At 38.5% G+C, this 13,377-nt stretch overlaps 1 protein-coding gene across 1 annotated transcript; it reads left to right on the top strand.

Moving 5' to 3' along the window:
• Nucleotides 1–669: 669 nt before the first annotated feature.
• htr3b (5-hydroxytryptamine (serotonin) receptor 3B) lies at nucleotides 670–12,865 on the top strand. The gene is made up of 9 exons (XM_021318550.2): nucleotides 670–907; nucleotides 1,625–1,788; nucleotides 4,337–4,381; nucleotides 4,484–4,593; nucleotides 5,677–5,846; nucleotides 7,883–8,040; nucleotides 10,459–10,669; nucleotides 11,989–12,198; nucleotides 12,436–12,865. The coding sequence occupies exons 1-9, from the start codon at nucleotides 856–858 to the stop codon at nucleotides 12,699–12,701; spliced, it is 1,386 nt and encodes a 461-aa protein (XP_021174225.2). The 5' UTR covers nucleotides 670–855; the 3' UTR covers nucleotides 12,702–12,865.
• The last annotated feature ends 512 nt before the right edge of the window (nucleotides 12,866–13,377 follow it).

The following is a 13,377-nucleotide window of genomic DNA, read 5'->3' as shown; positions in this document are numbered from 1 at the left end:
ATCTTGTAAACAGCAGCAGCAGAGAAACCATTGCTGCCCCGCGGGTCCCCATGTGAGCAGAGAAGCACCACCCACCAGGCAGCAGCTCGGGGATGACGTCACAGGAAAGTAAGGCGGCCCTGTTCCAAGCATCACCTCAGTCAATTAAGGTATATACTTATCATAAAAACTAGATTTTTATCAATCCATGAATCCCCCCGGATGCCCCGGACACAATGTGAAAAGAGGACATGTCCGGCTAAAAGGGGACCCTCCTTAAATAGAACCTACATACCTAAATAGACAACATGTAGGAGCTATATTAAAAGATTGAAAGAGTGAATGCACTCCAAAAGGCAATTTAGAGACGGAAGCCTATTCTTAAATTTCACAATGTTGTTTTTAAGCTTCAACAACATCCTGACATTTCCTTAAAATCTTCTGGTAACAGAATATTTAACACAGTGCCATGGGCTAGATCTTTAGGGTAAAGCTAAAGGTCTAAAACGGTTGCACTGGTGATTCGTTTGTTTAACTGGTCCACTTAATCAGTTTTGTGTTCGACTCATCCTTTAGTTATAACTTCTTGAATTAATTTGCAGCCGTGTCCTTTAAGCCTCCGAGGTACTGGACCGGCGCAAAGCAAACCTGGAGCTTTTTCTCCTCTGCAGGTTCCCCTTATCATCTGTATCATCTTACCGGCGCTGGGGGAAATCAATACGAGCCCAAATCAAAATGTCTGCACGATCCTGCTCGTTGTTCCTGCCCGTCACTCAGTTCCACCACGGCTGAACTTATTTGCTCAAACAGCGGATATTTCTGCTGTTAACAGAGCAAACATTTGGATGTGACTCCTGGATAAAATCTGACGTCTGGATGGCTGGTTTTCACATGACGTCCCTGGTTTGGATCGTGTTGATTTCCTCAGGTAAGACTCTATTTTAAGATCAGAGAAATTACAATTTGCAGGTATAAACCTGTAAAAGGGAGTATCTATTGGTTAGATTTTAGATGCAGAGCTTCTACACAGAAAGTGTAAAGATTCTCCCCTTTATGTTGTACCCTTAAACAGTCACATTGTGGTTGTAGTAGTAAGCAGTAAGCACTGGGTGATGTAAACAGACGGGAAAACCAGGAAATATTAAACTGCTCCCTTTTGGCTGAGCTTAGTACTGAAATAGCATCCTATAAATAATATTATGTGTCACAACTTTCAAGCTGTTGTGTGGAACCGCCTGTATTTTGCCTCATAAAATAAGCTGTTTGTTTTCAAGGAGTTACAAGTAATTTCTTTAAAAGTACACCCTGGTCTTGGATTTACTTGTATTATAATAAGAGTGACTGATCAATATTTCAAACAAAAATAAAAAAAACATTAGGCAACTACACAGAATAGTCCATATTACTTCATATTATTTAGCCTAAAGCTACAGAAACACATAAGTAAATTAGTTTTATAATATGTTTTAGCATCATCATCTTGATTGTTTTTTTTGTTTTTGTTTGTGCATGCATGAAGTCTGCAAGAATATCTTAATTGAAGTCAAATCAAATCAAAGTCACCAACAGATTTACAAATAACATGGACAAATATTTCTATTAGCTGTCAGGTTCCTTTGCTTAGTTATCTGCTTTTATTTTACAGTTTATCTGGCCGAATGTGTGCTAGAGAAGCCAAAGAGATCCACTCTGAACCAGCTGACCAGAACCCTCCTGAGGAAATATGACTGCGGGGTTCGACCTGTTCATAACTGGACCAGCACCACAACGGTCCACATAGACCTCATACTGCAGTCTGTCCTCGATGTGGTACGTCAGCTTCAACAGGTTGAACTTAGGTCGCTCCCTGATTAATGAAGTATTTTCTTTTCTGGCTGACCAGTACTTATTAAATTAAATTAAATTCCTTTCAATTTTATTTATATAGCACCAATTAACATCATATCATCTCAAGGCTCTTTCCAAAGTCAGACTCCATCAGATCCTCCAGGTTGGTGAGAAAGTTTCGTCTCTAAGGAAACCCAGCAGGTTGCATCAAGTCTCTCCAAGCAGCATTCACTCCTCCTGAAAGAGCGTAGAGCCACAGTGGACAGTCGTCTGCATTGTTGATGGCTTTGCAGCAATCCCTCATACTGAGCATGCATGAAGCGACAGTGGAGAGGAAAACTCCCCTTTAACAGGGAGGAGAACCTCCAGCAGAACCAGAACCAGGCTCAGTGTGAACGCTCATCTGCCTCCACCCACTGGGGCTTAGAGAAGACAGAGCAGAGACACAGGAAGCACAGAAGCTCACATTGACCCAGGAGTACTTTCTATGTTAGAGAAGACAGAGCAGAGACACAGAAAGCACAGAAGCTCACATTGACCCAGGAGTACTTTCTATGGTAGATGGTAATAGAGGTCGATCTGCCTCCCCTGATGATGTCACAGCTAACAGAACACCAGACCAGGTGTACCTTCTATGAAAAGAAAAATGACAGAGAACAAAAAGTTAAAAGATGAAATAACAACAAACAATGCAGATTGGAGAGCAGTAGGAGAACTCAGCAGAGTGAGATAAATAGACCCTGATGTCCTCCAGCAGCCTAAGCCTATCACAGCACAACTATAGAGGTAGCTCAGAGTAACATGAGCCACTCTGACTAGAAGCTTTGTCAGAAAGGAAAGTTTTAAGATTAGTCTTAAAAGTAGACGGGGTGTCTGCCTCACGAACCAAAACTGGGAGTTGGTACCACAGGAGAGGAGCCTGATAGCTAAAGGATCTGCCTCCCATTCTACTTTTAGAGACTCTAGGAACCACCAGCAGACCTGCAGTCTGAGAGCGAAATGCTCTGTTAGGAACATACGGGGTAATCAGAGCTCTGATATATGATGGAGCTTTATTATTAAGGGCATCATATGTGAGACGTAGACAAATGCATGGACTAGTTCTTCAGCATCACTTCTGGACATAATATTTCTAATTTTGGCGATATTCCGAAGATGACAGCTTCTGTCTTGTCAGAATTTAAAGCAGGAAATTTCCAGGTTTTGAAGTCTTTAAGACATGCCTGTAGTCAAAGTAATTGATTGGATTCATCAGGATTTATTGATGAATATAGTAAAAATAACATGCAAATTCCAGTAAATAAGTTTTATGTCTTGTAGAAATGACCTGAAAGTTCAGAGAAAGAAACCTGTAATTTCTAGAAGGTTCTATTATGTTCTAGACTAAAAATAATGAGTAAGTTCCAGAAAGTAACCTGTAAGTACTGGAAATTAATATCTTAGTTTCAGGAACAATCATAAAAGTTCTGCAAAAATAATCTGTAAGTACCTGTAAATTGAAGTTGAAGTAACCTAAAGTACAAGTAACCTATGGATTTTTGTTCGACAAATAAACTTGTGGGTTCTATTACACCAGCCTGTAGGTTCTTGAAAGTCAAGCAAAAGTAACCTCAAAGTTCAATAAACGCAATCAGGAGGTTTTGGAAATAAAAATATAATTTAATACGAAAGTTCAGCGAAGTAACATTTAATTGAAGTAAAAATAACCCGGGAGTTCTAGAAAAACAAGCAGTATGTTCTACAAAGTCGCCTGAAAATTTTGTAATAGTAATCTGGAAAGTTTGCAAGTTTTGGAAAGTAACCTGAAAATTTTAAGTGACCTGAAAATTTTAAGTGACAAGCGAATTCTTGAAAAAATAATTTTTTTAGTTTTGCAAAATGTCTTCTAAGTTGAGTAAATAGGACCTGTTAATTCTCGAAAGCAAGTTATAAGTTTAAGTTCTTTAACATACCATGTAGGTTCAGCTTCAGGAACGAGCAAGTAACCATCAAGTCTCACAAAGTAATCTGTGGACTCTGTTATAATAGTATAAATGTTGTTTTAAACTAAGTAACCTGAAAATTCTTCAAAAGTAATCATCAGTTCTAAAAAAAAAAAAACCTGTAAATTCAAGAAAGTAACCGTTTACCTCTTTAACAGTAACATGAAAAGTTCACTGAATGTCATCTAGAAGCTCTATAGCATTACATGTAAGTTCTGTAAAAGTAACACTTGATTTCTTTAAAACAGCATATAACTTAAGTATAAGTTACCTGTAAGTTCTGTAAGGAAAGTAACGGATGTTATGTGCACTGCCACCTAGATTTAATAATTAATAAATGATGTCCAAATCCCTTCTGAAGGTAACAAGTTCCATACATCCCACCTATTTCCAATAGTCATTGGTTGAGAGGTGGGTTACACCCTGGACAGGCTGCCTGTCAATCAAAGCCAGTTGCTATAGTGCTTTATTTTAAATATTTTTTTAACAGGTCTAACTTTAAATTAATGAATCTATAATTACAATCACAAATTGTTTCTGTTTTCCAGGATGGAAAGACTCAGAGCATCACCACAAGCATTTGGTACAGACAGGTAGGCGTTCTCTCAGCTGTTTAATTAGTTTCTCATTGTTCGCTTTAAGTCAAAGGCTTTTCCTGCCTTTAGACCAAGCCTGACTTCTTCTGCTGTTTTCAGATCTGGAGGGATGAGTTCCTTGTTTGGGACCCAGAGGACTTTGATGGTATCACTGAGCTCTCGCTGTCCTCTGATGCTATTTGGGTTCCTGATATCATCGTCGCCGAATTGTGAGATGGATTTTCTCTTTGTTCACCTCTGCTCCTCATCTTTAGTGATTAAAACAAACAGCATGACTCTAATGTCCAGAACTGAAGCCTAGTATTCATTTAAAATGCTACATTTATAAAGAAATTTCACTTTACTGAACGCTTAAAATAATGATTAGCTGCAAAAAAAAAAACAAAACAAAAAAAAAAAAATAAAAACATGGCACTGAATTAGAATGGAAGGAATAGTGCAAATTAGGAGCATTTTAACATATGTTAGCGTTTCTTTGTTCTAATATTAAGGAAAAAAAAGCAAAGATAAAAGCCTGATTTTGTGTTTGTAAACTTTTATAATTAATGTCAACAACCTTAAACCTTTTGATTAAATTTAAATATTCTTCAGAGTGTATAGGATAGGATATAAAATAGTTTTCTTGCTAAAATTGTATCTAGGCCGGAAGTGCTATCATTAATTATTTATATAAACACAATTTAACTATTTAAATAAAACTGGGAGTACTTGCATAGAATACATTGGATTTATTGTTAATTATTGTAATGCTTAAATCATGTATTTCATAAAATAAAATAAAATAATTAAATGTTATATACTAATGTAAGCATATATAATTATTTATCTTAAAAACCCTTTATTATTCTAATTGTCTAGTTTTGCAGCGAAGCTTTATTTCGATTTGCAACTACTTTGAATTTTGATCAAAGATTCTGGTATTAATTTACTTTGTATTTTTTTAAATATCGCCCACATTTAATATATTCTGCTTCCTTTTTAAAATCTCTTTTGAATTTATATTTAAATGATTATGTATATCTGTATCTGTGTTGCGTTGAAGTGATGATTTATTTCTTTATTTAGTCCCTGCAGTGATCTACATTATTCAACAACAAACTCAGTAGTGATAATATTTTCACGTCCAGACATAAAATAAAAGATAATATAGTCTTTAAGCTGTCTGATGGCCGTGTGCAGGGAGCTCTCAGCCTAAATAAGCTGCAGCAGGAGCAACACGTTGCACTAACAGGGCAACAATAAAGCTTAAACTGGAGTTGAGATTAATTGCTCTGTTTCATGCATTTTCTCAGTATGGAAGAGGGAAAGTCCCCACCGATCCCCTACGTTTATGTCAACTCCTCTGGCGCTGTGAAGAACTACCGGCCCATCCAGGCGGTGCTGGCCTGCAGCCTGGAGATGTACGCCTTTCCTTTTGACAAGCAGAACTGCAGCCTCACCTTCCGCAGCTGGCTCCACTCAGGTTCGCCTCCCCGGGGTTCTGGGCTTGTTTACGGAGTCAACAGACCGCTGAATTAGTTGTTATAGGACAGGAAGATAAAAGATCTTCCATGCAAGGACACTGAAATCAGTAAATCAGTCAAATAACATTATAAAGAAGACAGTTCCCAAAGTTTTATGCACAAAGCATTCACTTTCAACTTCAATGTTGATGTGAGGGCTGCACCCTGGTGTTGTCTGGCAGTCCTTCCTGCATGGATTGCATGTTCTCCCTGTGCATGCGTGGGTACTCTCTGGGTACTCCGGCTTCCTCCCACAGTCCAAAAACATGAATGTTAGGTTAATAAGTCTCTATAAATTGCTCTTAGGTGGGACTCTAGGTCAGGAGTCAGCAACCTTTACAACCGCAGAGCCATTTATGCCCTCAGTACAGCTAAACAAATGTTGTTTAGAGCCACAAAAGTTACACATCTCTTTGAAACAGGAGCTTGGTTTTATAGTATACTATAGAAAATTTGTTGTAGAAAAGATCAACAGTTTTTTATTATTTACACCAACAGTATTTTTATGTTTAGGTTTAACACATTTTTTTTCAATAGGACATTAGATTTTTATAGCAAATGACATCAAACTGATGAAAAAGCAGGTTGTTTGCAACCTATTGACAAAAAGATACTTCATTTATCTATGGTAAAATATTCTATACACCATTAGTTTCTTTCTTTCTGGAAATGTTATGCATATATTGCAGAACTAAATGCATCCTAAAGCTCAGAATTTTAAATTACCTTTACATTTAGAAACATTGACCCCCTGCATTTTTGCTCTAAGTTTTTAAGAGCCAAAACTGAAGGTGTAAAGAGATGACATGTTTCATGAATTGGTGCTGTATAAATAAAATTGAATTGAATTAAAGAACCACATGCGGCTCTGAAGCCACGGGTTGCAGATCCCTGCTTTAGGTGATTGTGAGACGTAGTTTGTCCTGTGATGGACTGGCGACCTGTCCAGGGCGTGTCCCACCGCTGGAGATGCATAAATGCATCAAGTTCAGATATTTTCTCATGTTCCAAAAAAAACCAACAAGGTTTTAACATGTGAAAAACATGTTTGCAACATAGAGCACATGTGAAACACATGCTAGAAAGCAGATGTTCCATGTTGCTGTGATATGATCTTCACGTGTGTCTCACATGTTATAACACGGTACCGTCTGCACGTGTGCTAAAACACATGGTTCACATGTTCCAGTGTGATCCAAATTGCACATGTGAAATGAGCGTGGACTGCCACACGTTTCACCACGCGTTGCCATGCGTGGAACAAGTGGTGTGAGACACCACATGCGATTTGGCGTGTAATTTTGCACACGGGAACTTTGTGTTTGCTCTCTGTAACACACGTTTTATCTGGTGATTTCCGCGCATTTCCCGCCTGTTTCCACCCAATCAAACATGTGGGAAACCACGTGTTTTACATCAGATCATCACTGAACATCACTGTTGTTGTGGGTCATAGTTTGCGTCATTTTTATCTTCTCAAATGTAATTTTAAACATGTGACCGTGTGTTTTTAGTTCTGCGGCAGAAAGAAAAACTGATACACCAGCGATTAAGTACATGGACACCAAATGATTCGTTTACAGACACAAACCGGAAGGGATGAAATGGGATCATGTAGGCAGGAAATGAGGGCATGACCTGGAGAAGGCGTCCAAAAAGCAACAGAAAGCAAATAAGGATCCTGTTTAAGTGAGCACTGTACTGCAAAGACTGCACAGAGTCCACTAGGGAACATTTTAGGTGCTGCTTTCTCCAATTTTCTGTTTAAAAATGCCCTGAGAAGATGCTTTATAAATAAACTGTACCTTGAAGCATCGATGTTTGCTTGTAACACCCCGAGATGTCAAATCGAAGCTTATCTAAACACGCAGGCTCTTTCTCACCCTGTGCAACAATAGCAAAAAACACAATGCAGAAAATAAATGTTGTTAGGTTTCCATCTTCCCGTGCCTGGTTTTTATTTTCCTCCCTGTTTTATCTCTCTCTCTCTCGGCAGTGAAGGAAATCGACCTGGCTCTGTGGAGGAGTGCAGAGGCCATAGCTAACGATAAGAGGGAGTTCATGAATGATGGAGAATGGGAGCTGCTGGCCATCCCTTCCCAGTACTGGCAGATCCGCCAAGACGACGCTGACTACGCTCAGATCCAGTTCAATGTACGCAGACACGCATCTTCGTTGTTTTTCACCCCGAGGAGACGCTTTTTTTTTATTAAAGTAATTATAAAGGAAGACAATAAAGTGGTTCACATAAAAAAAGTAATCTTATTTAATCTGGTCCTAATGTTGGCGGTTATTGCATATTGTCTGGAACAACAGAGGGAGTAACGGCACCGACACGACTTGCGACTGCTCGTTGTAATAAAGCGCGGCCCTCGCATGTGTCGGCCCTTTAAAAGCGTGTAGAAGTGTAAAAGCGTGAAGCAATTGGCTGCGACCTTCACGGATTGAGCAACGGAGCTAATTCCAAATGATGAGGCGGCGGCTGCTTCTGGCAGGCGACGAGACGGATGGAGAGAGAAGCTGATAGACAGGGCAGGGTGAGCAACCATAATGAGACTGTCTCAGTGGCTGCCTGATCAATGGACCTCTTGTTAGTTGGGAGCAAAATGGCTCCATAGCCCATTGCAGGTGGAGAGCAGGGAGGGCTGCTGTTTATTCAGCTCAAAGAACGAAGGCTTCTCAGTAATGGAGCATTTCATGGCTCACTGAGATATTGTAGGGCTGGTGGCAGCTTTCCACACATGTGTGTGTATATATATATATATATATATAGCTCACATGAAAAAAATGGGTCCCTTTGATCTGTTTTTACCCTTTTTTTGGGGGCACATTTAAATGTTTCAGATCATCAAATATCTGTAAAAGTGAGTGTCCCCTAATCCTAATGTGCCCCCAGGCAGCAACTCCTTTATTAAGCGTTCACAGCAATCAGTCGCTGTGGAGGAGTTTTTTTTTGCAGAGCGACAATTGAGTCGGTTTTAAAGTCCGCTGGTTTGGAAACTCCACTGTAAAATCAAATGCTCATTTTTTTAAACTTTGATTAGGACAGCAGGAGAGATTATGAGTACAGCAGCTCCTCTAACGACTGTTTGAACAGATCTTCCTCAGACAGGCAGGCTGTATTTATCAGATTCTCATGTTCTGCTCTCTGGGTCTAACTATAATCTTCCTTAACCAACTACAGTTATTAATGAACACAGAGCAGCCAGGAGAATGCAAAGCTGCCTAGATAACCAGCTCCTTATTAACCAGGTTGATTCCTAAATAATGAATTTAGAAGTGCTTATTTTGTGGTTTCAGTTTTTTCCTAATGATGAGAATATGTGGCTGTATTAAGTAACTTAACTTTTTGTTGTGGTTTTTTAACTTACAGTTTTCCAATGAAACCTTGTTGGTGAAACACTTTTTAATAAACTAGTGCTTTTTTCCCCCAATAAATTGTTAATGTGATACTACTCCTACTACTACTGATACTACTACTACTACTACTACTACTACTTCTACTGATACTACTACTGCTACTACTACTACTACTACCACTCCTACTACTACTGATACTACTACTACTACTACTACTACTACTACTACTACTACTTCTACTGATACTACTACTGATACTACTACTACTACTACTACTTCTACTACTACTGATACTACTACTACTACTACTTCTACTGATACTACTACAACTACTACTTTTTTCCCCCAATAAATTGTTAATGTGATACTACTCCTACTACTACTGATACTACTACTACTACTACTACTTCTACTGATACTACTACTGATACTACTACTACTACTACTACTCCTACTACTACTGATACTACTACTACTACTACTACTTCTACTGATACTACTACAACTACTACTTTTTCCCCCCAATAAAGTTGTTAAAGTGAATACTACGTCCTACTACTTACTGATACTACTACTACTACTTCCTACCTGATACTTCTACTGATACTACTACTGATACTACTACTACTACTACTACTACTACTACTACTACTAATGATACTACTGCTGCTACTGCTACTACAACAACTCTTACTGATACTACTACTATTACTACTACTAATACAACTTCTACTACTAGTAGTACTACTGATACTACTACTACTACTACTACAAATTCCTTCAAATTATTCAAATTCCTTCAAATTCGTTAAAAACTGATACTACCACTATTACTACTACTACTAATACTACTACTACTGATACTACTACTGATACTACCGCTACTGATACTACTACTACTACAAATTACTTCAAATTACTTCAAATTCTTCAAATTCTTCAATGTTTTTCAGCTATTTTTTCTCTTCTGCGTGGATCTTCTGCATCTTCTCCTCAAATCATTCTGCAGATTAGCGTTCTCACTGCTGTTACGAAGGAACAGCTTTTTCTAGTGTGTAATTGTAATTTAGCCTTTTTGCATTCTTTGCATTCTAAGACAGTGATGGACGTTGCTGTTTGTTTATGGGGATGACTGAGAACATGGAGCTCGTCTCTCTAGTGTCAGTCTAACCAGCTCCTAACTCAGCTGCTCTTACTGTATGTGTTGCCCAGCTGCTGATCCGCAGACGCCCCCTGCTGTACGTGGTCGGCCTCCTTATCCCCAGCATCTTCCTCATGTTGGTGGACGTGGTGAGCTTCTACCTGCCTCTGAACAGCGGGACAAGAATTGCCTTTAAGATCAGCATTCTGCTGGGCTACACCGTCTTCAGGGTCAACCTGATGGATGAACTGCCCGCCACTGCTGTCAGGACTCCTCTCATCGGTACGTGACTTCTCACGTTGACAAAAACAGCCTATCTTCCATGGAAATTTGGAGAAAGTTTAAATCAGAGTTTCTGATTCAGCTGTGTTATTTTTTTTTAATCTTCATAAACAGAAATACTAATCTTGAAATCCCAAATAGCTTTAGTTCTCAAAAAGATGTCTTAAGTAGGAAATCTAAACGTTTTAAAGCATATTAGCCTTGAAGTACTGTTTTTAAAAGCATTGTTATTATAAATGTGAATAATAAAACAGAAAAAAAAATCCGATGCTGAACGAGAAATGCAAATATTTTCTGAAGAATAAAAAAAAAATTAAACATCCATTTCGCAGCCAAGATGAAACTTTAGTAAATATAGAAATGTATAAATATGTAGAAAAGACACAGGATGAACGAGAGATGATAAAAAGCAATGGATGCTGTAACATCAAAGTAGAACTGCATAAAACAAATAAACAGAGAAAAAAGATTTCAAAATTACGGGAACACAAAGAAAGGACAAAAGTACTAACTGGAAGTATTATTACACAAAAATGAAGAATGAAGAACAAAAACTTTAAACATACAACCACAGAATATTTGAAAAAAGTATTTTCAGAAATTCATCAGCAATAAGGAACAAACTAAAAAAGACCAAATGACAAGAAAAAAACGTTTGTGTGACAAAAGTGTTAAAATGAAACAAGACAAAACAGAAAAAAATGAAGCAAACACCACAACATTTAAAGAGTTATTTAAAAAAAATAATTAATGCAACATTTCAACATAACAATTACCCAAAAAACAAGGAATTCATAAAATAGGAATATAAAAATAGATGCAGTACAAGTATATGAAATTACCATCTTTATTAAAAATAAAGGAAAAATAAAGAAATACAACGGCCAAATGGATCAAGAGTATTTATTTCCAAACAATGAAAACATAGGCAAAATGCTTAAAACAAAGATCATTTTGAGATATAAATTATTGCAAAAACTGATTTTCGAGAGGTGCAATGAAAGGAAATTATGTGTGTATGAAATTCTAATTTTACTGTTTTGAAGCTTGGAGCTGTACGCTAGAAAAACGTAAAAAGGAAAATTTAAGCAAAACGATGTTTTCAAAATCAAGAGATTAAGACATTTTTCCAGTTTTAATGCCAGAAGCTGTAAAGATCTGCTTTGATTTTAAGTTTAAGCAGTCAGAGGGTTCAGGTTGGGTCTGACGGAGACGTTCTAGTGAAGCAGGAAACCTGTAACTCTCGTCTCCGGCTCTGTGGAATAATTTCTCCTCCGGGTGAAATAACAGGGAGCTGTTCTGACCCGATCTCCTCTCAGGTGTGTTCTTCGTGGTGTGCATGGCCATGCTGATGCTCAGCCTCACCAAGTCGATACTGGTGGTGAAGCTGCTCCATCACAGCGAGGAGGAGGTCAAGCAAATGTCACTGTCTGCCTGCCTGCTGGACAAATACGGCTCGGCTGGCCACAGCCTCTCAGAGAGCGCTTTGACCTCCATCAAAACCCTCGACAACATCAACGCCACTGGAGGTAAGCAATAAGCCTGAAAGATGATCACCTGTCAGCGGGACGCCAGAGATACCTGAAACCTTTATGTCTTTACTGAAAGAAATAACAGCAAAGTCAACAAACACCTGAGAAATGTTCTGCTGCTCTGGGGAAGAAGATTCCTGCCGTTCTCTGCGTTCATTTTGGTTCCTCGCCTGTTTTTGCATTCACTCCTTAGTTCCCAGCTTTTTCAACTTTTCTCTTCTCATTTTTCCATAGATTATGAGGTTGAAAGCTCCATGGAGGAGGATCTCCTGTCCCTGAACGACGTCCCGGATGCTCCCTCTGGACTGGAGTGGCTGCTCCAGGAGCTGGTTTCCCTTCGCACGGCTTTTTCCCAGGACGACAGCGAGTCTTCAGCTCAGGCCCAATGGCTTTCGCTCTGCTTGAGGCTCGATCGCCTGCTGTTCCGCCTTTACCTGCTGGTGTTGGCCGTGTATACGGCTACGCTGCTGCTGCTGTGGGCCAGGTGGAGCTTCACCTGAAGAAGAACTCACTGAGCCCGATCTCTTTTATGCTACTAGACCACTGATTTACTAACGGTTAACAATTTTCAAGCATCTCATTTTTTCTAAATGAGCAGATTTCTTTCAGTTAGAGGCCTACTGTATATCTGAACTTCCTTTTATCACTAAAACTCTTCAAAGGGTGGTTGCACAACATCTTGGACAAATTTCAGTCTATATTTTCTGTTTTTTTTTGTAGTTATATCTTCTAAATCATGTCTTCTTTGAGTCTCTAATGACTTGTTTTGCAGGGCTGCAGGACAATCCACAGTCTTTGACACTAAGGCATGTTTGGTATAACTTTAAACTCATATTTATGATTTAGAAATATTTGTTTTGCAAAATCAAACTTTAAATATTCTTCGGTTACTCTTACAGCAGGGAGTTCCACAGGGTTCTGTTGTCAGTTGTGTTTTATTTGTGCCTTGTTTGTATTCCTTATATAATCTTATATTATATATTATGTATCACCAGCTAAACAGTAATCCAGGGTTTTGTCAAATCTAGCCTGAATTACTGCAACATGAGTTTTGAGTTTAGTTTTGCGTCCATTAAACATTGACAGCTGGTGTCTAGACTACTGCAGCTTGTCTTTTATTTGGACAAAAAAGTGAGTCCATTACCTACATTTCAACTTCACTTTCTACCTATAATT

The sequence above is a fragment of the Fundulus heteroclitus genome, chromosome 11 (assembly GCF_011125445.2).
Source record: "Fundulus heteroclitus isolate FHET01 chromosome 11, MU-UCD_Fhet_4.1, whole genome shotgun sequence".
Lineage (NCBI taxonomy): Eukaryota > Metazoa > Chordata > Actinopteri > Cyprinodontiformes > Fundulidae > Fundulus > Fundulus heteroclitus.
The sequence above is the reverse complement of the archived record's forward strand: the minus strand, read 5'-3'. Positions and strand labels throughout refer to the sequence as shown.